This window comes from Agelaius phoeniceus, chromosome 3 (genome assembly GCF_051311805.1).
Source record: "Agelaius phoeniceus isolate bAgePho1 chromosome 3, bAgePho1.hap1, whole genome shotgun sequence".
Classification (NCBI taxonomy): Eukaryota; Metazoa; Chordata; class Aves; order Passeriformes; family Icteridae; genus Agelaius; species Agelaius phoeniceus.
The window spans coordinates 108,502,971-108,529,210 of NC_135267.1; the positions used below are offsets into that span (position 1 = coordinate 108,502,971).

The 26,240-nt window shown below is 42.0% G+C and overlaps 1 protein-coding gene across 4 annotated transcripts in view; it reads left to right on the forward strand.

Moving 5' to 3' along the window:
- MACROD2 (mono-ADP ribosylhydrolase 2) overlaps window positions 1-25,863 on the forward strand; it is an 851,553-nt gene extending 825,690 nt beyond the window's left edge. For 3 of the 4 annotated variants that reach the window (XM_077176112.1, XM_054629913.2, XM_077176113.1), the window contains 3 exons: window positions 15,430-15,513; window positions 20,798-20,866; window positions 22,666-25,863. In XM_077176112.1, coding sequence (XP_077032227.1) covers window positions 15,430-15,513; window positions 20,798-20,859 — 146 coding nt within the window. In that variant the 3' untranslated portion in view covers window positions 20,860-20,866; window positions 22,666-25,863. The remainder of the gene's footprint in view (window positions 1-15,429; window positions 15,514-20,797; window positions 20,867-22,665) is intronic. The other variant, XM_077176111.1, reaches the window with a different exon arrangement.
- The last annotated feature ends 377 nt before the right edge of the window (window positions 25,864-26,240 follow it).

A 26,240-nucleotide genomic window follows, 5' to 3' on the forward strand; every position in this document is an offset into this window, starting at 1 on the left:
TTCAGATTTATTTCCAGCATGCTCTGATCAGGAGGGTATGAGGCCAGAGTAAGCACTGGCATGGTCCCTCTCCCTCACTGGGCTTGAGATCCTCATTGCTCCAAGTTTTGCATGGCTGCTGCCATCAAACCTTAGTTAAGCCCTTGGTCCTTCTTCTTGTGATCTCACCTCACAGATCCATGGTGGTTTGCTGTGGTCCTTTCCCACACACCCATTTCTTCCTTTAGATATCAGGAGCTCCTGTGGATCCTGGATTGATCTAAACAGCTGGATCACCAAAAGAGACCAGAGCTGTGCTCTCATTTTTTGGGACTTCCTCCTTGGGACAGCAGATATTTTACAATTACCCTCACATGAGCATAGCTGACAGCTTCCACACTCATCTTGGTCTGGTAAAGCTGGCATCCTCTGTGGGTTTTGTTCACCTCTCTGCCTTCCAAGGCAGTGACTGTCCAGTGTGTGGTAGGTACAGCTGTGGTGGTCTTTTAAAACCGTTGTCAGTGTTTTTAATGCCTGTATCATCATAAATCTGCTTGCACATAGAAACCTGAGTCTTGAATTGCAGATGACTGAGGTTACTGGGGGGTTGCTGACATGTCTCAGAAACCACACAGTTACTGAGTTACAGGTACTGCAGGCTCCCACAGCTGGAACACAGCTGGTTTTCAGGTAAATGTCCAAACATTTGGATGCTTTTTGTAGCTTGGATTTGAATCTTCTGGCAATGCAATATGGGCAAGTTTGCTTTAAAAAGAAAAGAAAGTTAAAGAAAAAAGTCTTCAAACAATATTCCCAGTACTGCCTGCTTCCATCATGGCATAAAATAGATTTCCTGGATGCAGTTCTGCTTGCAGATCCAGCTGGCTCTTGAAGTGTGTGAGCATGAAAAAGCAGACCATAAGAAATATATCTTGTACCTATCTAAAGGAACCCAAGTTATCTTAGAAATGGATGCATACAGAGATCACAGAATCTGCTCATGAAACTGTTCCCTCTGGCATGAAACACAGCCAGTGTTTAACAGTACTAAGTCAAAAGTGTGATGTTTAAGACACAGGAAATCTTTCCAAAGTGAAAAAAGTATTTTCAAGGGGAGCCTGGGGGAGAGATATTCATGTCAAGATTTGGCTGTAAAATATGGTTAATGCCATTTGTTCTTATCACAGTTGCCATGGGATATTTAACCACCAGAGGTGGTCAAATACCCCCTGACCCGAGGCTGATATCTGATCCTGGAAGCAGCAGTGCCATGCAATGTATGAGATTGCCAGAACCATTTCCTTCTTGTAATGAGGTCTGCCATTCAAGGACAGATGCAGGTTGCTCTTGCCCAGCTTGTGAATCCAGCTAGATCACCAGCACACAGCTGAAAAAATCTGGAGAAGGATCTGCACGTAGGAGGGAAGGAAATCAGCTACACACATTCACATTCCAAAAGTGAGAATGAGCACAGCAATGCTTTCTGGCAAAGCTTTGGTCACAGCTTGGGGTGCTGAAGCCAGTTTGCTCCTTGCTAACCTGCACCTGTAATCAGCTGGATACATATCCATCTCCTCCAAGAGGAGAAGGCAGGATGGCATTGGCACTTTGTCACCTCACAACTTGACAGAGTCATTTAGAGCAAAGATAGTTCAGATTTTGCTCCAGTGTGTGAAGTTTGCCCTTTGAATGTTGTGATTTTTTCTCTAGCTAGTCTTAGAGGTAAGAAAACACAGCTGAGCCTTATCCAGGCCTGAAGAGGCTGGAGCACATCAGCTGCTTGCCATATTGCTGGAACACCTGTGGCATTTGCTTTGAAATCTAAATGCAGGCTGTTCACCTGTATTGCCAAGTACAACAGAAGCTTCCTTCTGGCTGGCAGGGCGGTATTAATTTAAAGAGAACACCATCTGTGAAGCCTTGGAGAGCAGCAGTCAGAAGAAACAGGCAGAGAGGTCACCAGGAATAGTCTTGCTCTCATCTGGGGGCCTTGCCACCTGCATCTATTACCCATCATTTCTAATTAGCAGATGTACCTTGGGGAAAGCTACTCATTTGCTTTCCTGAAGATGCTGTTCTTATTAAGAGATGTTGTTTTTGCTGAGCCTTGTGAGCTCATTTTGTGAGCTTTCACAGGTATTTAGGGTGGTATGGTCTTGGCAGCCCAATAATTAAGGAGTCCTGTACCTCCCTGCTTCAGGCTGCCCTTTGTCTGTCCCCTTTCTTCTCAATGCTGCTACCAGATGGTTGGAGATTTTTCACCCTTTCAAAAGCTTTTTATTTCCCCATCTCATCAAGCACATCTCAGCAATGCTTAATTAACCTAAGGCTTTTCAGGCCCCCTTATTTGCCCCCAGAAGATAAGTTAAGGACTTGAACATTTTCAATAAAGTGCTTGGAAAGCAAATCCTTAGAGGCAAGTCATAGGTGCAGGAGAATGTTATTTAGTGTTATTTGGTTGTTTACTCTTTCTTCTCTCTCTTCCTTCTGTCTGTCCTCTTATCCATACATCCTTCTGCCCAAGCTCTTCTTGTCTTTCAGACATTCAGGGATGCCTCTTGTTTTTTGGCAGTGGTTGACACCAGCTGATGTCTGGTACTATCCAGAGAGCTCTTATCCTTGGGCCAGTTCCTGAATACAATTGTTTTTAGCCTGTTTTAATCTGCTTATATCTCCTGAATAAAAAATGGCAAGTATAATTAGCTGAATAATTAATACAATTTTTTAACCTGTTTTAATCTGTTTAGATCTCCTGAATAAAAAATGGCAGATATAATTAGCTAACCAGTACTAGGAAACCATTGAGTTAAGGTGTTTTGATTTATGGTTTGGGATTATTTTTTTTTGTCTGCATAATTCCCACACTTGCTTGAAACTAGCTTGTAAGCTTTATTTATGAGATCAGAGCAGATGAAATGAAAGCCTGGTTAATTAACAGAAAAATTTATTTGCATCTTGCTTTGTGTTGACATTGAGCATCATTTGTTTCTGCATTGTCACGTACACTCTTTTATTATTAATCTGTAAGCTGTAATGTACAGCTGCAAATGAGATTTTAAAAAAAAACCACACAAAGCACAACTTTTTTCCCTTCTTCTCTCCCCTCCTCCCTATAAAACATGAGAGCTTGCTGCTTAACCACGTGAAGCACAGATTTTCTGTGGGATTCCAAACACCTCAGAGATAACTGTCACATAATTTTGCCACACAATTTAATTCAGTAGCTGGTAGTTTGCATTTACAGGTAGATGAGAGCATCCAGCCACCAGGTGTGTGCATCACTAGAATTAAATGCCTACTAGTTTATCTGCTCAGGAGATAAATATTTATACATCATTAAAATGGTTAGCTGTATAGACATGGAAATGTCCATGGATGATGGGGGGAAATGTGTGAGGTGGTTTCCTTGCAGTCACAGAGGATGTGACCTCAATTACTGCAGTTTTCTCCCTGCCACTTTCCTTCATGTTGTACATGAAGTTGTTGCTGCTGTGTGCTCGCTGCCCAGAGGAGCAAAGTGCCTTATCTAAGGCTAGATTAAAATGCTCTTCACATGCCTTTCTGATTCTTGGCATTTTTTAAGCCACTGAGGGAAATAAAATGCAAAGAGTGTGTGTGAATGAATGCAGGGTGTAGGTTTGTGTCATGGGGGAGTGTTATCTCTGTAATGGTGCTCCCCCATTTCCATAACTCAGGCTGGGGCTGAAGAGGAGCACGGCTCCCCAGGGTATTTTAACATCCCTGTTTGCAGACCACGTGGCAATCTTTGAAGTGCTAATTGGCTTCCTTTTAAGCCAGTTGTTGCATTTTTCTTTTCTACTTGTTTTCCACTAAAAGGAATGTTAGTATTTTTATGATGGCAGGCGTTTAGTGGAGCTCCTCTGTACAAAAATAACAAATGAGCTATGTGACCTGACATTCTCCCTGGGACTGGGCTTGGAACAAAGCAAGCCAGTGGCATTTCAAAGCCTGCCTTTAAAGTAGCTGGTTATATACTCTGTTTATCAGAATCACTAGGAAATGCCATTTCTCTGGTATTTTGCACCTTCTCTTAATTGCCTGGGAGGTGGAAAAATCTTTGGGCAAAAACTTATGGCAAGGGTGTTGGAACTAGATGATCTTTAAGATCCCTTCCCAAACTATTCAATGATTCTGTGTGCCCAGGACCCAAAGGACACATATGCACAAAGCTTGAAGATGCTCCATGCTTTCTGTATCCCTGTGCTGTCCAAGAGCTTCAAGTGGTTGGGTCTGCTGCAGGCTTTTGGAAAGAAGAGCTGAGCTCTAAACCTTTGAGAGCAGCTACTGCAGGTACTGCAAATTTCTGGGCAGGCTTTGGAATTGACATCTGGATTTTCCTCTTCCTGCCATTCTGCTGGGAGTTGCTGAGGAGGCATCACCCAGAGCAGGAGGGGCTCCCCAGCTGCTCACTGAGCAGCTCCCCTGCTGCTGACAACATGAATAAATCAGAATTTGGAGGGTGTGTCCAGAGGAAAGCTGGAGGAAGAGGCAGGGGGCTGGTCCAGCAGCTGAGGACACCAGAGGGAATGTCACCCAGCATCCCCAAAGCCTTGCTGATGAGGTTTGTGATGATGCTGTGTTTCTGCAAAATACTTTGTCTTTGATCCAATGCTCTATATAACCAGGACTTTTGTTCTGGCAAGAAGGCAGCTCTTTTCCCCACATTTCACAGATTTCTAGTTTCTGGAGACTTCTCAGTTTTGCTGCTATAAACCATCACCCACTGAAACTGATTGGCCTGCTAGCAGCCTTTGGCAAATTTTTTGAAATAAATCCACCTTTTTGAGGCCTGATATTCAAATCACTGCTGTGCTCCCCTTGGGAGGGATGGCCTTTTGTTACAAGCCTTGCTCTTTCAATGGAAACCTGCTTTCACATGGCCACAACAGCAGTGATCCAAGGAGTGGACTGTGATGATGAATGTCAGAAAGCATTGCTACACAGGCTTACTCTGGGGAAGCCATTCTGGGCACAGAATGTGATCCATGGCATGGGATCCAGTTCTTACCATTTCCTTCAGCCATTTGCACCTTTCTTTCATACGTGGGCTGTGAAAAGACTGGATTAATTCAGGGTTTGTAAATCAGAGGACAGGCAGAAATAAATGGGTCTGAACTTTTAGGCTTGCTATAGTAAATATGCCATGAGATGAAGAGCAGATAAACTGAATTTAGAGAACTTAAATTTGGGTTCATTTTCATTATACTTTCTATTGTAGGTTAATGGTTACACTGTTAAGTTGTAGCTTAGAGTATGAATTGCTCTCTGTTAAGGAAATGAAACTTAAGTGAATTCTTTTCTGATAGGAAATATACAGAAGGATAAGCAGGGTCTTTTTACCTATTAGTACTATTAGTATTAATTAGGACTTTTACTATCATTAATGATTACAGCTGTATAGTCCAGTCTCTAAACTTAAACTGGAAATACCATGGCAAAGTGCCCTTCACAGTTTTCTTTATCCAAGGAATGCACAGCCTAAATTCCATGATTCTGTATGCTCATCAGCCTAATTGAGGCATCCCTTTCATGGACTGCCAACACAGTGGCACCACTGTCTCATACATGGATTCTCTGTGACCAACCAGCTTCCTCCTGCTCTGCTGCTTAAAAAATAACTTGCTTGCCTCTGCCAGAAGTGCTTGTGTCATCAATGCCCAGTAAACACATTCTTAAATGCTTCCTGCTGGGAAATCAGAAGCAGTTCCTTCTTGTTCCTCCCTCCATGAAAATGTCTGACAAAATTGAAAAATACTCATGTCCTTTTGAATTGAGGAGGGTTTCACTTTTCTTTTGATTTTTAACAGCAGTCTCGTAGCTTCAGTTTAAAGTTTTGGCAAGAGCCAGCGACTTTTCTCTGGAAATCTTGGGCTTCACGGGATACATTTGTATGACTCTTTGAAAACATGACATTTCCCATTACACTATCTGTTCTTTTAAACCAGAAAAAAAAAAAAAAAAGAGCATAATTTGATTCAGAGAAGGTTCTATTAGAAATATTTTCATGGACTACACATGTGCCTTTGCAGTGGGTTCCCTGTACAGCAGGACCAGCCCCTGCCTGCAGGATGCAGTAGCTGCAGTGGCTTTGTCACAGTGTCAGGGCTTCTGCCAGTCTGCAGCCTGAGCTAGGCACAATACTTCCAAATTATGGCAGGTTTTATCAGGCTGAGGATCAGTGGCTGGGTCCCTCTTGAGATTTCCCATCAGTTCTCACCATTGTCACAGATACCCAGGGTGACTTGAAACACCCCTTTGAGGCACAAAGCTTATTTCTTCCCTACCACCCCAGGTAATCTCTACACCTGTTAAGTGAAATGCCACAGACTTTTTGGACTTAAAGCACATCTCATGTATGGACCTCTTTTTGGTGCTTACATCAAAATAACTGGGAAGACCTAGATTTGCTATGAGCCATAAACTTTCTGGGCAAAGACCAATTTTCTGCCTAACAGACCCTCCCCTTTTAGGGTCTGTATCATTTAAAATAGGTTCTGTTTGAAGAGAGCCATGCAAGGTATTTATTTCCTATATTTTCTTAGATACATAAACATCCAGTGCACGGTTGTGAAAGAAATTTGTTTGGTCTCTTTGGATTGTCAGATTGATGTATTTTACTGCACTGAAGTGTAGTAAAAAATGGAAATTGTACAACTATGAGCCATCTAGACTTTTAAGCCTACTCAGGAAATCAAGATATATCTGAAAAATGTTTATATATATTTAAAGAAATACAATAAAGCTTCTTTTTAAGATGGTGAAATTTGCTATTTTCAGTGCCCAACAAAACCAAGATTCAAGGCCAGTGACTTAATTCTAGGTGACACCTCTCCTAATCCTTTATGGCTTAATCCTTCAGTTTTATCTGTGACTCTGAGGAAATGTCTGTCAGGGCTGAAGTCACTTGCATCAGGAGATTAGCACTTCTGCATTCTTTTTGAAAGCTTCAGTAGCTCCCATGAAAGTCAGAGTTGCCAAGGTATTTGTGGAGACTGTGGGCAGTGACAACCCTTACACCAGCATACAAATTCTTGCAGACCTGGGCCATGTGCACATTTGTAGAGAGCACAAATGTTACCTCTAATTCTCACCCTTGTGCTGTGTGCTGGCAAAAACTCTGTGTTACCCTCCCTCCAGCTGTGGGTATTCAAGAAGAAGAGGGGAAATGTTGCTGCTTTTTGACACAAGGCTGGAACCACTTTGTCAGGTTGTTTGGTTTTTTTTATTATTATTATTCCTAAGCTCAAAATACTTGAAAGATGTATAATGGAAAGGCTCTAGGCTTCTGCAAGTTCCTAAGCTAAGAAGGTCTTATGAATAAATTGTAAAGCATAGTCTGAATCCAGCAACCTGAAGAATTTAGCTTAAGGAAGTGTTGTTAGTGTGTGAGTGCCATCCTGCTTTAGCAGGACAGAAGTCTGCCACTATCAGCTGCTAATACAATTATTCTCCCCTGGTTTAATTGGTAGAGGTCTTGACTTTGGTGCCAAGATTGCAAACACAAGCCCTTCTCTTTTCTGGCACCCCAGAGGAGGGAGCTGGCATTCCAGGAAGGGCTGGGTACTCCAACATGCCAGCCTGGAATTCAGTATTTTCTGTGGCCTGTGGTATTTCTGAGTATCCCACAGCCCTGGCTGCTGCATTCTGGCTGACCTTCAGGACAGCTCTTTGGAAGGAAAGAGCTCATCAGTTACAAAGAGGGTTTGAGGAGGTGTTGCTGAGGATTTGAGGAGGTGTTAGTCTCAAGGAAAATTATAGTTATCTTTTTAGACTCAAGTCTGCTAGTTTTCATAATAGACACCAGTTTTATTAGGAGTTCTACGAATTCTGTTGAGGGAAAAAGAATGGAAAAGCCAGGTTGTTGGTTATCATGTCACTTAGCTTTCCAAGCACAGATTAAGGAGGTGGTGTTATCCTTAGTGCAGGGAGAATTGGCATGGATTGTTAAAGTCCATGTTTAGGATTCAAAACAGTTGCCCTGAATTTCAAAAATGCTGAGCACATCCAAAACACTTTATGAAGTGAGCCCCCTTTGAAGCCAGATGGAGCTGCTGGAAGCTTGAAGCTTTTGAAAAAAGGGATCTAAAGTCCCTTTGAAAGTGCTCCTAACATTAGTCAGCTATTGTTGAAAATGCTGACCTGTGTGTGCTGGCATCTGGAACAACCTCTCTGTTGAGGATAGTTTGATGGATAGAGGGGATATGATTTCCAGTGCTAAAGGGAAAAATCCTGCATTTTTTTGAAAGCGTATTCCCTGATAAGAAACATACAGAGACAGTTTTGTCCTCCTCTTTTCCCCCCCTCTTTTTTTTCTTAAAGACTTTTGTTCAGACCCTGTGTTGTATGGTTTTGGCCTCCAGTTTCTATTTGGTACCTTGAGGTATAACAGAACTTTGAGAAGTTTTCAATAATATGGAGCAAAGACCGGATGGTTGAGGACAAACACATCTCAGCTTTCCAAAACAAGTTGCTCTAGTTTTTACCCAATGTCACAGTAATGATCTAGACTGAAGCCAGCCTTGGTCTAACTTGCTGCTTGAATTTACTATCTTTTGAAACACCTAAGTGTCTGATGTATGTGAAACTTTGTGTAAATTTCTGCTCCCTTTTCTCCTGCTTTTAAAGTTGCCAGAGTGACCAGTAACAGCAGGGTGGGCTTCCTCAAACAGTGGGAATGAGGCTGTGTAAGGGAAGTGTTGGAATAAAGGGAGGAAGAAGAAGGGAATAAAGTGCTTTGGGAGATAAGCCCCACTGTACATGCCCCCTGCACCTAAACTGAGCAGAAAATCTCATCAATCCCAGGACCTGGGTGTCAGAGATGATAGATGCCAGAGCTGATGAACCTGGCTGAAGGCCTTTCCATAGCAATTTATTGTAGTTCTGATGCATGGTAGCAGCTTTTTTTGCCTACCCACTCCTACTGAGTCCTTGCACAGGGTTTGAGCAGAGGAAAATGCTGCCTCTCTTAAGTGTCCAGCAATCAGAAAGCTGTTCTTGGTGGTGCCTGCTGGCTGCTTTTTTAGGAGACACTGAAAACACACAGTGGCCTTTCTCTTGCAGTTACTGCTGTGCTCAGGTTGTTTCTTAGGATGAGGCAGGTAGTGAGCAGGAACTGAGCCAAATCACTCATGAGTTTCACAAACAGCAGGGAAAAATGACAGAATGGGAAAGAGAGGTAAATAATCATACAATTTCTGTTCCCTTCACTTGTTGTAATGCTACTGAGCATGCTGTCTGCCTTATTTGCAGGCAGGGATGGAGCATAAGTGCTTTGGAAGCCATTCAGGACAGGTGATCTACTAGTTTGATCACAACCAGGCAACATTTTAGTTGTGTTAACAGCCAGAGGGATGAGATGAAATTTTCTGGGTGCTCCATTTCAAACATTCTATGCTGCAGGCTTCTTCTCTCTGATGAGAGGTTTCACAAAAAGGGCATCTGGAAAACAATGACATGGCCTTTTGCACATTTTCCAGACTAAAAAAAAAAAAACCAATATCAAAAAGGCTTTTCTTAAAACAATGTACATCAAGAGCCTGCTGTGTGCAGGTTTATCCTGGTTTTAGAGAGAGAGACAAAGTACACAAAGTGCTCCTGTTGGACATGAGTGATTTTAGATGTGCCATACAAAAGTTTGTATGGATCTTATTTATGGACTGTATTGCTGAGTGACAATCCTCACTAGCCTCCCATTCCCACCTTTGGAGAATGGTGGGCACAATGGGGTTTTACTAACAGTATGTTTAATAAAAGGCTGGAAGGGGATAGGGATGAACAGATCTTAGACACTTTTAAAATGCATTTTTTAAAAATTGCCATTCAGCTTGAGCTGGGAATAAAAGTGTCTGGGAGCAGCATGATGCCTTTAGGTACATTTGTGTGCACAAACACAGAGAGCTGAGCTGCCACACACTGCACTGGAGGGAAAGGGAGATTCATCTCTCTTTGTTACTCTGGAAAACAAAGCCAAAATGCCAAAAAGGAGGGTACACACTCCAATTAAAAATGAAGGGGCAACAGAAATCCAGAATGATGCTCACTCACTGCCTTGAAAAGCTGGTACCATAACCAGCACACCCTCCTTTGAGATCTGTATCCTGGAGTTTTCTTTCATCTCTGTGGAGCACAATTGCTGGGGACAGGGTGGTGGTTGGTTGAGGTGTAGTATTGCTGATATAACAGATGGAGTTGTTTGTTATTTACTGAGCCAGGCTGAACAGCAAGAGGCATGGTGGTGGCAGAGCCACTCCTGCAGATTCAGAACTGTCAGGCTTGACCTGCACATTGCAGAAGGACAAGGCAGAAAACTGCACTCCAGCTCAAACATAAATGAAGTACAGATGGAAAAGGATTGCTGGTTTTTTTCTTAGCTCCCCAAGAGCAGCAGGTTGGGTGCTTACATCTGTAAAGCCATCCAAGAAAACAGCACAAATATTTGATGTGGTAGAATGCAGTCTGATTAAAAGGGTCAGTCATCCCAGATGGATATCTAACAGGAGTCAAACAGAATCCTTGTGTCACAGACAGCTTCTGTTTCCAAATGAGGCAGCATTTATAATGTTGCTAAAATACAGCAGTAAACAAAGTACCTGAAGGCTTGACAGTCACATTAGCAAAGTGGTACAATGAAATGACTGGAAAGAAGAAAAACAACTCTGGCTATTCACAGAGCAAGGAAATGGGAACTGGTTTTGACAGATAAGATAATGCAGCTGTTGGTCAGAAGAGCCTTGTCTGTTTTTTGGGTTTTTTTTTGTTTGATTTGGTTGGTTTTGTTACTGCAGATGAAAAATGGTGTGTTCCAATTTTAAACAGAGAAATTTGGATTTATTCTTTTTTTAACGTGCCTGACCCTCTCAGAGTCTCATGATTAGGGGAAGGATATTTACAGCTAAACTCAAAACAACAGTGGGTATTGATTGGAGAAATCTGGATTGTTCAGTGTAGCTCTAGCATGGTTTTCCTATTGCATAATGACAGAAGTGATCTTTTCAAAGTATATAGCACAAGTAGAAACAACTCCTTTATGAATAATTTACAACTAATGAATTTCTTCAGGTTGCACATTGTCTGTGGGCAGGATAATATTATATTTTAATTTCTGCAGCAACACCCAGAATTGCAGAGCAGATGGGAATAATGGCAGTGCCATTTTGCCTGTAAAAATAATAGTTTTCAGGATTGTTGTCGTGTTGACAACTCTCTTCTCCCTCAAATATTCAGAATTATCTTAGGGCCAGGATTTCCCACTTATTACAAGACTTCTATAACTGGGGACTTTTTAAAGATTTAAGTTACCATGGAGTATGTGATTACACTGAGAGAAGTAATTTACACATGCAACTGGTTCATCTGTTTGTCTCAAAGGGGGTCTCTGGCATTATTAAACTAGAATTAAATAATTCTATTAAACTCAAAACCAATAGCATGAGCCCAGGTTCCTGGTTCAGAGCCCACCTGACATCCCTGACCCACAGCCAATGCCAAGGCTGGTCTTGAGGCTCTGCCATGAGAGCCCCCTTGAGACTCATGAAAGAGAAATAAACATCCTTAAGGTAGGCAGCTCAGAGCAGAAACTGAGTTCTTACAGCTTCTAAGCCTGCATTGTTGCCTGCTTTTGTAGAAATAGATGTAATCCTTGTGCAAAGGGAGAAGGGGGATGATGAGCAAGACAAGGGTTACACTTTTTACTTGTTAGAATTTATTGGGGATTTGTAAAACAGATGCCTAACATCTATATTTGGGCAATTTTAAAATCAATGCTGAGGTACCAAGAGCTACCACAAGAGCTTCATGTTAGTCTTGTAAACAGTATGTGAATTTAGAGGGGGGGGGAAAAATCATCTCTAGAGAAAAGGGTGTATTAACTGCAAGCACATGGAACAAGTGACTATTAAAAGGAAAAAAAGAGAAGAGTTTAAATGCATGTGCAGAGATTTCTGTCTTCTTGGTATAAACTTGTCTTGTGCCTTGGAGAAGGCTGGGAGCCCTGCTTGCCCATGCCAGCAGCCCATTGTTTCTGAGTGCTGGGCTGGTTGTGGAAGCACCTGGCAAAGGGCTCAGGTAATGAGCTCTGGCAGGAGCACAATTGGAAATGGGAATTGATATTGAAAGCAGTATCTCCCAGGCTCCCTCCCCCCTTCAGGAGCCCTCAGCTCCTGCTTGGAGACCTGAAACCCTTTGCTTGTTTGTGCTTCAACCTGAAAGAATTAAATCTTTGAGGGAGAGGCCTCATGAATAAATTGGTTGTCAAGGCAGTTTCTGGCATTGATCAAATTCTGCTGTTTCTGTGAATTGGGCTGATCTCAGAGTGAACTTGAGTTGACTGCACAGCAGGGGAGCTATTTTGGATAATACCCTTTGCACATGCATGGCAGTATACTGAATGTTCCTGTGTCCATCTCATAGTAATAAGGAAGGAAGAAATTAAATTTACATTAACTGAATTTGTAAGTCTTCCCAAAAAATTAGATGGTAAACTGTAAAAACCTCCTCCCAAGATTTGCAGTGGTGCTTAGCTTAGTAAAAGTTTCAAATATCTTCTGCCTAGTTTGCCCCTGAACACTGTTTTCCACTATAATTTTCCTGCTGAAAATATCCAACAATAAACTCCCAGTGTAAAAACCACTGAAAGTGCAACAACCCCCTCCTAGAAAGAATGGGGAACCAGAGTTTCAGACATGGAAAGAAAGTGAAAAAGCAGAACAAAAGCAACTCTTCTGGCAGTGTTTATGACCCTAAACCTCTGAGAAAAATTTTGCAGATCTCTTGATGCTGCTGTTACTCTTCCTAGCCTCTTTCTAGGTTTACCACCCCCCATCCTGGGTTTACCACCCCCTATCCCATGCCTGATGCTATCCCTGCAAATGGAAGACAACTGGAACCAAGCACATGTGCAGGAATTTACACAGCCACATGTGTCCATAAAATTCTCTTTCATTAGCCTCCATCATCACCTTGCACTATGCCAATAAACCTTTGCATGAGAGGTTTCTGAAATGGAAAGCCAAAACCCTTTTGGCAGCGTGGTGAAGCCAGGCATGCTGGCGAGTTCAAGTTCTTGTGATAAGGGCTGGGAACTTCCTGTGCTCATCTTCAGGCAGTGACAAGAGGAGAAACTGGGAGGCCAGACATAACCTGTCACATCATATCTCCTTCATTTGGTTAATACATGGTGGTTGAGAGGACTCAAAGTCAGATTCAGAGGCAGCAGCTGCCAGTGGTTGGTTTAGCAGCCATCCCAAATACCTACATCTGACATCAGGGTGTCTGGGTGGGCAGAGCTGCACCCACTGCAGGCTGCACTCATGTAGAGACAGTCAAGAGGACAAAGGGGAATGTTTTTAACATGAAAGAGCAGGTTTAAGACTGGATATTAGAAGGAAATTCTTTACTGAGAGGGTGGTGAGGCCCTGGCACATATTGCCTTGTGAAGCTGTCACTGCCCCATCCCCTGAAGTGTTCAAGGCCAGGTAGGATGTGGCTTGGTCTGGTGGAAGGTGTCTCTGCCCATGGCAGGGGGATTGGAACTAAATGGTTTTTAAGCTTCCTCCCAGCCCACCTGATTGTTCTGAGATTTTTAAAAATTTTATTTCTCATAGAGCTGCTTCCCTCAGATAATGAAAATGTATCACAATCAGAATGTCAGTGTATCTTCCTTCATTAATCAGTATTTTCATGGTCCCTCAAATTTCATATTGATTTTGCCAGGAGAAGTCAGGCAGGGATTTTCAAACACCTGTTCAGTCTTGTACTTGACAAATTCCTGCCATATACATATTATTCCTGTAGGGTCACCTGGGTTTATCTTTTGCATGAGCCAGAAAGGCAGGTGGGTGAGCACTGGGAAATCTTGGGGATGTTGGTACATAAAAAACCACAGGAGATAACCACACTCACTCTCATGAATTTCCTGGAGAAGCCTCTGGAGCTTGATGCACCCCCAAAGGGGCCATTTGAGGCAGATCTGCAGCATCCCCAGTCACAGATGTTTACAGATGTTTTATTTGGTTTGCATCTATGGAGATGATTTTAAACCAGGGAGGAAGAGGTGAAGCTGCTGATATGATGATCCACTGAAAAGTTTCTGCATGAGAAGTAAGGTCTGTTAAAATGAAAAGTAACATTTCTATCACTGTAAAGTCATCCACCCCCCAAGCTTGGTAGGACTGGAGGTCAGGCACTGGAATAGGCTGCCCAGGGAAGCAGTGGAATCCCCAACCCTGGAAATGTTTCAGAAGGTGAGTGGATGTGGAACTTGAGGACATGGTTTTGAGGTGTACTCAGCAGTCTTGGGTTAACAGTGGGACTCTGCCTTAGAGGTGTTTTCCTACCTTAATGATTCTGTGAGTCTGGGATTCTGCAGGTAGTGTGCCAGAAGTTGCTGGTGAAAATAGCATTGGCCATCACAGCAAGCAGAGAGGAAACTAAATTCCCCCTTGTACCATTGGTTTGCAGATAAAATTAGAACGACATGTGGCTGAAATTTTCAGTAGCAGATACATTTTTATGGACAAAATAAATGTAGTAAACTCCAGTGGATTTAAAAACCCCGCTGTAGAATTCCACAGGAGAAAGAAGGAGGTTTTTGAGGGACAGTGAAGGTTTCATCTGTGTTGTTGAAGGGGTAAATTGTTTCAGTGTATGAATGAAATGTTTCTGAACTATGTGGGTCCTTACCACACTCTGCTGTGTCATTATAACCACCCAGATGCCTGGATCCCTTAGTGACCAATCACCTGATACCCCAGAGTTCAGTCACAGGATGAGTGCAACAGGCTTTACAGCAGCCACAGAAGTAGCATGATGGAATGTAAAAGAAAATTGGCTTCTTAGCCAATGGCAGAATAGTAGAACTCTGCCTAAAACAGCAAATTATTTTTTTTCCCCTTTTCAAATATTGTTAGGAGTTTGAATCTAAGCTTCCAGACAAGCCTGAGGCAGAAGAGATAAAAATATTGAGTTACAGTGATAAAATGCATTTTCCTACATTCATATTCTAGTTTGTGTCTGGCTACCCAGTGTTTTTGAACACTTCACTGTATTTATTTTCTTTCTGCTGGCTACAGAAACTTTATAACTGTGATTAAGTCCCCATCATATACCTCATTTTATGAGCAGAAGGGATTCTTTAAAAGTGATGAGAAAAGAATGGTGGGGAGGCAGAAGCACACAACACGACGTGATTTTAACAATCCCAGTTAAAAAAGAGTTTGCATTGCTAAAAATATTCAGGCAATTATTTTCAAACCATTTCTCCCCATATCCTCTGTCCTCTTCTCTAGTGGGTGCCACTGTACAGCAGTGGAGTCTACAAAGGTAAGATCTTGTCAGAAGGAAAAAAAAAGCCAGGCATGAAGAGTCTGAGAATTAGATATTAATTGGGTACTGTGAGTATTGATTTTTCTCCTTCTTTGGCTTATATTATAGGGATACAAGAGCAAGAGGAAGCTTCCATGGAGCCTGTGAAAATTGACCTTGCAAGTCAAGCAGCAGATGTTTCAAATAAGGATGGTATGTTGTTCTGTTATTTTCAATTACTTTTTTAGGGTAATGGCTGTGACCTGACAAAGAGAGTGTTTAGATTGGATATTAGTAAGGAATTGTTCACTATGAGGGTAGGGAGGCACTGGCACAGGTTGTCCAGAGAGCTGTGGGTGCCCCATTCCTGGAAGTGTTCAAGGCCAGGCTCATGGGGGCTGGGAACGACCTGGTCTGGGGGAAAGTGTCCTTGCCCAAGGCAGGGGAGTACAACTACATGGTCCTTAAAGTCTTTTCCAAGCAAAACCATTCTATGACTCTGTATATGGTCCTGAAGTTCATACCTAGCGTTGCCTTTCTGGAGTTTGTTTATGTGTTTCCTCCTAAAAAATTGAGTTATACTTGCAGTCTCTTCAACTGAGCCTTTTTGAGAGTTTACACCATCTCTACTGTCTTGTGAGTCCAGTGGAAGCAACTTCCAGCACTGTAGCCCTGCATTTTAATTTGATTGGGTTAATGTGTTCAGTTGGGATGTTCTACACTGCCTGCCTTTTAACTAAATAATATTTTAGACCCACTGTAATGTTGGTCTTGATATAGAATTGGCCAAGAGGTTGGGGGTCTGATTGCAGTCAGGGGATGATGTCTGAATATTTTTTGTGCTGTTGGGGGTCTAACTGCAGTCAGAGGATTATTTCTGAATATTTTTGTGCTGCTGCCCAGCTCCATTAAGGGGGGAAGTGTTTGGCAGTATAACCCCTCTGAACTTGGATGTTAATCCCATTCTTGGTCAGCTGTGATTCCCTTTCCTCCTCCTTCAGTATCCATACAGTTCTCTCACTAGGACTTTTACTGTTAATAAAACAACCACGATTTAGTTGAGCCAGTAGCAGTTCCAGTCAGGTTTGTGGACACAATCAACCCACAATTCCTGACTTGGAAATTGTATTCCTCCAGCACTGATCTCAATGAGCCAATGACCCATCTGTGTGGCAAATCCCAGCAAGGGCTGAGTCCTAGGATGCTACTCAACTCTGCAGTGTGTAACAGCCTTGTAAAAACAAAAATCTGATCTTCTTGGTTCACCCTGTGTGTAAAGAAATGATGGTGGGAATCAGCACATTGGTGCTTAGGCTTTGTGGGGCCTTTTTCTCTCATCTTGGTCAGCTCTCAGAGCTACATACAGAGTTTTGTTGGTTTCACTCAGAGGGGCTTTTTTACTGCCCCAAACAGCAGTGGGTTTGGGATTGGGTGTACAATCCTCATTTTATACCCACAGACTCCCCTCTGTAGTGAAGGCTGTTTTTTAACTCTTTCTTTAACCTCCTCAACATTGACATAATATAAATTGAAGGGACACTTTTATACATCTCAAAGACAAACAAATTATATTGGTTTTGCTATTAGTTTCACAGAGAATCTGGTGCTGACTTCCTTTCTCTGATGTTAGATTGTGCTGCAGCATTTGAATTTGTGACTGATTAGATACTGGCCTATAAAGAAGTTTGCAAGCACAGGAAAAGCGAGTGTGCATAATGAAATAATGAATAAACTTTTCTTTATTAAAAAATGCTAGAGATTATGCTCTTACAAGTAGAAGTGCAAGATAAAGCCAAAGCAGCCCTCTTGATTCATTCTCTGAACAAACCCAAAAGTCATAGCACGTTAAAACATTTGAATTGTGAATCCATGGGATACTTTGGTTATTAAAGGAATATCTTAAGGGATTTCTGGCTGGAAAGTGATTGCATAGCTGTTTCAACAGGGGCCCATAGGACAGGACAGCAGGACCAAACTAGCTAGCAGTTTCTGAAATTAGGTTTCTCTGTTTCAAACCTTGCTTATCTTGTAACATCTTCTACATATGACTCATCTTGTACCTTTCTTTTCTTTGAACTTGCTGAGTTACATGAAAGAACAGGAAAAGGGCGTTTGCTGAGGCTGCCAAAAAGTACTTCACTTGTCAGGGAAGTTTTTGTTTCTAGACAGCTTAAATTGCTATTAGGATTGTATTACAGGGTGGTTTTCCTTGGACATATACTGTGTGTTTAAAAAAATAGAGGAAGGATCAAACTCATTCCCTTTAACAGTAATTTTTATGTAAATTGCCTATTTTTTTCCCCTCTGGTCCCCTTCTTTCTGCCCCAGGAGATCTCATTGCTTCACAGCTGAAAGCACAAGCATGTATCACTGCATGCCCCTTGGCAGCCCAGCCCTTGTGCTTTAATTTCATGTTCAACAGCACAGTGGAAAGTGCATTAGAGATGCAGAGAGTTTAGTCAGCTTAGGTGGATCTCAGTATTGGTTCATCCAGGGGGCAGGTCCATGAGAGTGATATATTTGAGAAATTACTATTATGTGAGGCCTGGGACTGATTCTCCATCAGGAAAACTGTCAGAAGGTGCATCTGTAGCCTGGATTAGGACTGTGCATACAGACACATATGTGTCCTGCTTGTCTCCATCAGCCATCACAGCAAAGACCCTTGTATATTAAATTTCTTGTACCCAGGACAGATCTTCTGATTAGATTTTTTTAATGATGGCAAACCCCACCTTTGGTGATTGGGTTCTGAGATGGTATTTCCCTGACAGCAGCCTTCTTTTTCCTTCTTTTCTTTTTTCTTTTCTTTTTCCTTTCCCTTTCCCTTTCCCTTCCCTTCTTTCTTCTTCCACCAAAGCTCCAGAGATTACTAAGGCCATTTTTAGTTTCCAGCTTGTATTGATCAGATCAAACTTTTCCCAATGGGGGTTGCTCCATCATCTTTTTTTTTGTTTCAAGCCTGTGGATGGAAAGCTGCATCCTGATTTAAACCAATATTAGTATTTTGGTGTCATCTGCTGTCCAGGTCTATAGCATACCATCCTAGGCTAAAGAAATGCACTAACTCTCTTGCAGATGACTTTAACTTAGCTCTCCCATATCTGTTTGTCTGTCTTCTCCTTCATCCTGTTATGGATGGGAATTATTTGCTGGGTTATTTCTTCTCCTCTTGCAAGGAACTTTCTTGCCTTTGGGGGTGTAATCCCTGCCTGGTCATCATTTGAGAGTTGATAATTTTGGCCCCCAATGAGTCAAAATTTAAAAGAAATCAGACAGAGAATGTCCACATCCATCTCACAGAGATGTCCATTCCTGGCACAAAAACCATCTGTGAAGGTGCAGGAGGAGGTGCAGGTAAAACTGAATTTAGGAGAAATGCATCTCTTTGCACTCCAGGTGCTTCTCAGAGCTGTTGGCTGATGTAGCACATTATGGGGAGGTGCAACCAGGCTGCTGAAGTGAGTTAGCAGTTTAAAACCTCTAAAAACCTTGCTTATCGGGGAGAAGCCCTATTTGGGCTTGTGCTGTGATTGGAAGTAGAACACCCGGGGCTGATGATGCCTTTCTGACACCACCTCGTGCTGGGAGGAGCCCAGGCCTGTGAGTCACATCCCCACCATCCCTGCTGGCAGCTCTTCCAGCTGTTCTTGGGCTGTTTTCCAGCTCAACAGAGAGAGTTGTGTGGCTGCCCTGATAGCTGGGGTTCACTCAGTGGTCTGCAGAAGCCCATCCTTCAGTCACACCTCCCTGTCTTTGAACAAACCCAAAAGTCATAGCACATTAAAACATTTGAATTGAGAATCCATGGGATACTTTGGGCTACTTAGTGAAAACAAATCCAAACTTACTAAAAGATTATCTTAAGGGATTTCTGTAGCAAAGAGCTGAGCTCCACCACAAATACATAGGGAAAGGTTCATCTGGGATGCTGACAGAGCCTCAGCACAGGTTTCAATTCCAGATTTATTTTGCAGGAGGTTTCTGTAGAATGTGAGTGAATGCTGATGGTATTTTCAACAAATACTGCCAGTGAAGCTGTCCAGCATGATGAGGCTGGGAGAGAATTCTGCTGTCAGTGTGCAGCAGCCTTCCTTCAGTGATTTTTTTATTAAGCGTCCTGTCTTTTCTATGCAAATATTGTTAAAGAACACAAGCTTGTTAAATGTGATGTGAGCATCAGAGCTCTGTAATCAGGAGTGGATACTTTTCATATTATTCATCACATACATCCAGGAAGCCATTACAGTATCTTCTCTGCATATGGGTGGTGAATAATTTACAAATAATTCATCAAAACTCCAGCAGGTACATTGACATGATATTGATTCAGAAAAGACATCCTACTGCCTGGCTGGAAGTAGCATCATTATTGATTTTTGGGGTTTTTTCCTTCCTCTCTCCCATCTTAATTTCCAAGTCTTCTACTCATGTTTGAGGTTTTTTCCCGTCACCCATGTCAAATGCCTCATAATCTGCAGGTGATAACACAACACAAAGCCTGAGTAAAGAAACAAAAATGGTTTTACTATAAATGGCTTCAAATTCAGTGCAGAACAAACACTAGATATTAGCCTTAAAACTGCAGGTATTTATGTTTAGCCTTGCTACAACCAATCACACCTGCCATAGTTTGGATGATAGTTTTGACAAATGTCATAGTGAAATTAGTTTAAGACTTCTATTTAATTTCTTTTAAATTTTTTTTAGGTTTTTTTAGTTGTTTTTTTTCTTTTTGTAATTTTAAATTAAAATAAGGCTGGTTTTTAAATGGATCTTACACTAACAATTATTGTAGGAATATAGTGACATTGCCTCTGAATCCTCCCCAAGGTTCCAGCAATTTGCAGTTCAAGAACTTCTGGAAGCAGCATCTCTGTAACTGAGACAGCATCAAAAGTGCCACAGCTTGACCCCTGTAATTTAGGGACATGGTTTAGTGGCACTTGGCAGTGTTGGGTTTTTGCTTGGACTCAGTGATCTTAAGGGTCTTTTCCAACCTAAATGATTCTATTTTTCCATGGAAATGGATCTGTGTTCATCCTGTGGCTCAACCTGAGTCCTACCAGGGACTTTGTCAGAAGCCAGTGGGTCAAGGTTTGAATCTGGGGGGGTCAAGACCACTTAGTCCAGCAAAACTCTAGATCATTCTTTGGCAATATCTGTATCTCTGTGGCCTGCAGGGAGACATGAAGGTCCTTTTGACCTTGAGCTGGACTCCAAAGTCAGATGGATGGATGTGGACCAAAGAGCAAATCTAGAGCCAAAGGCTTGCGTTTCTAAATGGTGCTAAAGCCTTCTTCCTTGCAGGACTGTTTGTCATAGTGTCCAGGGAACTCCAGGTTAGGATGGGTCCCCTAAGAGACCTATTTGATGACTTAAGAGACTTCTTAATGCAATAAATGTCCCTTTTGGTTTAAAAGCAGTTATTACTCCACATGATAAACTTAACGAGAGTCATTAATAGAGTTTAATGACCATCTCATTTCTTTTTCAGCTGAAATGAATAGTCAAGTTGAAAGTATAAATGATCCAATGGAAACAGAACAGAAAGCTTAAGTAACAGGTAAGACCTTCACAACTATTTTTTCTCCCCTGTTTTCCATACAGTTTCTGTACGAAAATTCGCTTTGAAAGCACCTAAATTAAAGTTAAAATTTACCAAACATTAAAAAAAATATAGGAAGACAGAATACAAGGGAGAAGTAATTGTCTAATATGGCCTGTATTGCATCATAAAAAGTAAAAACTTTATTTATCAAGCACATGCTATAGCAGCAGTCTGCAGCTATAATGGGTGTAGGTGGTGCATGGTCTTAGATCATCAGAAGGCAAAACAGCACTGAGATAAGGAACAGAAGAATAAGTGAGCAAACAATTTTTGGCATTGCTTTGGAAAATGACAGGCAATTTATAGTGGTTGGAAAAGAGCTCAGTTCTGTATGAGCTGTGTTCTGGGAACAAAAGGTTCACATTTTAAGAGGTTTGTTGCCCTTGGCTCTCCAGTACCTAATGCCTCTTCAGCAATACCACTGAAAAACAAGGCAAAGTCAGAGAGCTGCCTGTGGAGCTCTGCTGCTGCCTTCTGGAGCTTTTTTTGGCTTTCCACACTAAGTGATAGTGCTGTGGCTGGAGCAGTGGTGGCTGCTGAGGAAGTGCTTTTCATTGGCATAAATAGCACTTCTTCTAGACTGAAATGAATAATGTAGTGGGAAGATAGAAGTCCAAGGCTCATCCCTAACAAAAAGAAGCAGGAGCCATTTCTCCCTCAGAAGTGGTTTTCAGGGCACACTGCTTCCTTTGGTGTAGGGTTTTTGAGAAGTACCAATATCATCAACAGCAGCATGCTGTATTTACCCTCGTCATGGGGTTTCAAGGTGTACAATGGCAGCAGCTGTAACACAGAGATTTAAAACACAAGGTCTTATTATTGAACGTGAGTCTTGGTCCTTATCAGCATACAGGTGATGTAGCTACTATGCTGCTGGAGTGAGAAGTAGCCCTGATGGTGTCCCATTTAAAAAGTACTGAAGTAAAAATAGGATGCACCCTCAAAATATTAATTAAAATACAGCTTCCATAACTCTTCCTTCCCCTCCCTTAGCTTCTTGCTCAAACAAAAAAGAGGAAATAATGAAATCCTTAACTTAAAAATAGATCAATATGTTAATACCCTTCCTCTGTTTAAAAAAAGGTATTTGAATATTACAGTTTTCATGTGGTCCTTAAGGAGTCTGTTTCTCATGCTGCATTTTCTCTTGGGAATTGTTATCTGTGAATGTTTAGGGCTGGAGTAATTTTGGCTCATGAATTAGCAATCAATGAATAAATCTCTTCAGTTCCACTGTGGGGCCGGAGCCTGGGCACACCATGTCTTGCTCAGCAGTTCAATGGCATGCACAGGGCTGGAAGCAGGCTTTGAATTCATTGCAACTCACTGTCAAAGTCATCCAAACTCCACTGCTGCTGTTTCAATCACTAGGAGCAATCCCCAGGGAGGGTTGATCAGCCTGCTAAACCTCAGAGACTCTCCAAGGGTCGTTCTGGAGCGAAGGAGGTCCATCTGCTTCCTATTTTTAGTACTTGCATGTGTTGTTTGTCACCAAAGCACCTGCCAGAGCTGGGGGTCTCTGGTATCAAGCAGTTGCTTGGTGGTGCTCTGGAAGACCAAGACACCCTGATAAGCACAGGTAATTTGCTCACCCAGTAGTAGCTGTTGTACATAAGCTGTGTCAAATATAAAAATTGGGCAAAAAATGAAACTGTAGGCATCTGTTGCTGGAAAGATAAGACCTGGGTTCTGTGCAGACATTTGAAAATGTTCCTTTTTTTCTTTCCCCTTTTCTCTCTGCTGCTGTGGTGAAGGAAGGATGCAGGAGAGGAGAGACCCAAGGAACCCTACGGGCAGGCGCTGACATCCTCCAGCATCATTCTTGGCCGAAAAGAGCACACAGAGATGATCAGCGGGTTGGGAGGGGGGGAGCTTTTGGGGGAATGAGTCTTTGCTTTTAATTTCTCTTTGTTCTCCATTGCATTTCATCCTGTAAGTCTGTTGGAAAGGATCATAACTTCCCAGGTCTAACAAGGTTTTGCAATCAACCCTGCATTTACAACAGTTTCTTCTGAAATGTGAGTCCCTCTCTTCTACTGGGTCTTTTTTCCTCCTGCATCATACCATCAGTAGCCTGTTTCCAGGCCCACCCCTTTTCTAGCATCTTTATCTTCTTTCCCATCATCAGCCTGTGCTGTGCCATGTCCTTACATGTGAATAACACATGTGGCCTCAAACAGCCAGCCCCCTAAATCCTGCTTTTTCCAGTTAGTTCTGCACATCTCCAAGCCAGTGCTGTAAGTATGACCTTTGGGTACAGGTAGACAACAGACATTTCCTCAGTGCTGGAAAGACTCTGCATTAGAGGCATCTTTAAATACAGCTCCCAGCTTTAACAGCTTCACACAGTAGCTTTTGTGAGCCCTCATTACATTTTCCACTGCATATGCATGGATTTTTTTTTTTTTTTAAAAAGCAATTAACAGTTATTTGGATAAGAATGTCTCTCCATATGTCAATTGTTCTGCCAGTAAATGCTGCACTGAAATCTGTAGAAGAGGAACAAAAGGTTTTCATGTACATTTCCCAACTGTACTGTAACCAAAACTGATGGAAAATACACTGGATGGAAGAGCATGCAACCTGTGCTACAAACTGTATTTTAAAGTGCTGTCAAGAATAATTTGGTCATTTTAAGCAATGTAATTGATCCTAATTTGATCGTTTTAAGAAAAATAATTGGTTCTGTACTCTTTTTTTTCACCCAAAATACTCCTGAATCACAGAGTAGGTATTTAATATCTGGCCAGGAAAAAAAAAGTAAAGAAAAAAAAAGGTAAGACATATCTCTATCCTGCTGTGATCTGGGTTCATCCCAGCTAGAGTAGTTTCAATGATAAATCCTGTGCTGGAGAACAGCAAGTCAAGGCACCTAACACAGGCTATGACAGTCAATGGTTGTTGTTAATTCAGAAGGGTGTCAAGGAAAAACAAGGATTAGAAAGGAAAGCAGGAAAAGCATCAGATTGAACAGAGAGAGTACAGCTCCTAGAAAGTATAGCTCCCCCCACCTCCTCCTCTGTGGGACTCCAGCATGTTTGTTGAGGTGGGATCAGAAGGGAATTTCTGTGTGCTGCCTCCAGTGTGAGTCACACCCAGGTGTGACTGTGCCAGAGGGGCTCTCAAGGAGCTTCTCCATCACCTAGACAACTCCAAATTGGGTAAATTGCAGGAGTAAGTGTGCTAATGTTAGTCTATTAATTGGTTTGAGAATTTTGCTAAGATTACCTGTATTTGGCAACTAGCATTCCTCTGGCTCTTGTTCTCTCCAAGTACTCTTGAAGGGACTCCTTGTTCCCTTTGAGGTGCCTCTGATGCTCTCCTTTCCCAGCCTTGGGGTCATGCTTGACAGAACATGTCTTTTGGGATGTGGACTCTTCTGCATGGTCCCTTCTGTTTCTGTGCATTTCTCACACACATAACAACATTTCCCACACTGTGTTGTTATGATTGAAGCAGGCTGTCACAGCAGGCAGGTCAGGAGTGGATAAATACATCAGGAGGTGGTATAACTGTGATAACCTCAACAGACTGTCCAGTCCCCTGAATGTGGTTCTGCACCTCTTCTGCTCGTGCTTCCCCGTGGCCAGCACTAACATTAGCCATGAATCAGATGTCAGAATCTTTTTTCACCAACTTTGGCTTTAGCAAGGGAGCCAAAGGGGCGGCCCCACAGGAGGCTGGATGCTGAGCTGTGGTCATTCAGAAGGAGATAAAGATTCCCCAAATGTCTTGTGAAGACTGACTGGCAGTTAAAGGAAAAAAATAGCTGCAAAGATGCATCATATTAGACACTCTCTAGCCCCTGAAAGTAATTTCATTTTGCCTTTTATTTAACCTTGGTAGACAATAGTGAGTCTTCAAAACAACCATTTGCCCAATGATGTGTTGGCAAAGCACGAAGCCCAGAAAGTGCAAAGCAAGGAGACCTATGAGTAGCTTAAGTCCTTACTGTACTGTTTGCAGCCTTGTTTGTATCTGTCCTCCTTTCGGTGGGTTTTGATTTGAGTTGTTGGCATTGTTCACTAGTCATGAAGTGAGTATACTTTGGCAGCATGAGTTCTCAGCTGTGTCAGTAACAGTGCAGTCAGTCTCTGATGTTCTTCTGGAGATGCAGAAAGGTAAGGAGAAGAACCCATTGGTTTTGTAGAAGAACAAATATTAGATAGAGAATCACCACGCTGGTATTTATGTCAAGGATTTTGATTTAAACTCAGAGTGGATTCACAGCAGGTGGTGTAAAGGGGGTAGCAGCCTTTGGGTGCTGATTCATGTTTGCATTCAGTGTAAGAGGCTGTGCTTGGTTGTTGTTCCTCCTGTGTCTGAAAGTGCTCATCCCTACCATTAGGCACAATATTCCTCAGGCTGGTGACTGCTCCCGTGATGACATCCAAAGGTGATACTGAGACATAGTCTGTAATAATGGGTCACTGCAGCTAATTGTCACTCTTTCTATAAAGCACTGAGAAAGCCTCTCTTGGAATTAACACTGTTCTGCTTTAGGACTTGAATTAAATTATATTAAAAAAAAAAAAAGAGTTTATATGCAGTGCATGCCAGCTTTGCTTTTAAAATTGCAAAATTTAACAGAGTATGTGGATCTATTTTCTTGGGGAATAGGGATTTTTATCATATTGTTCATCCAGGATTTGCCTTACCCTGACATTTGTGATATAAGTTTTAAAAAATGTAAAAATTGAAAAAGGTAATTTTCTTGACCAAAAAAATATGTTTTTACTTCAATGCAAAGAAATGTAGAATGTTGCTTGCAAAATGTCTTCTAATAGATGGTCTAACAGTTATATGGGTTAACATATGCCTTCCTTGTTACTTTGTCATTTACATGCTGAACCTGAGTCTCGTTACTTTCCTTGTAACCTAAAGAACCAATGCCTTCATAACTACCTTGTTAAAGCAAATAGTTAATAAAGCTTGTCCTGAAGACAAGGCAATGCCACCTGTGTGTGTTTATGCCCTCCTCACCTTGCCAGTGGTGCAGAGGTAGTTTTGGTTGTCAGCAAAGGACATTTTGGTTTGGATGTGCCATCAGCAACACACGCAGCCAGATCCTTAAAAAAATTTAAATTTGTCACTTGGCAGATTCTTGGAACAACCAGGTATCTCCTGGCAGGGGGGATTTTTAGAGGATCTTACAGCTCCTAGGGGAAAAGGCATCTGGACTGGTCCCAGTGCTGCACAAGAGATGTTACAAAACCTGTCCTGTTGCACTAAATCCCAGCGTCTGTTATCTGTCAAAGAATACTCCATATATATGCAATCCACAGGTAAAATAAAGAATTATGTATGCTAGATGTTATCTGTCCTTTCT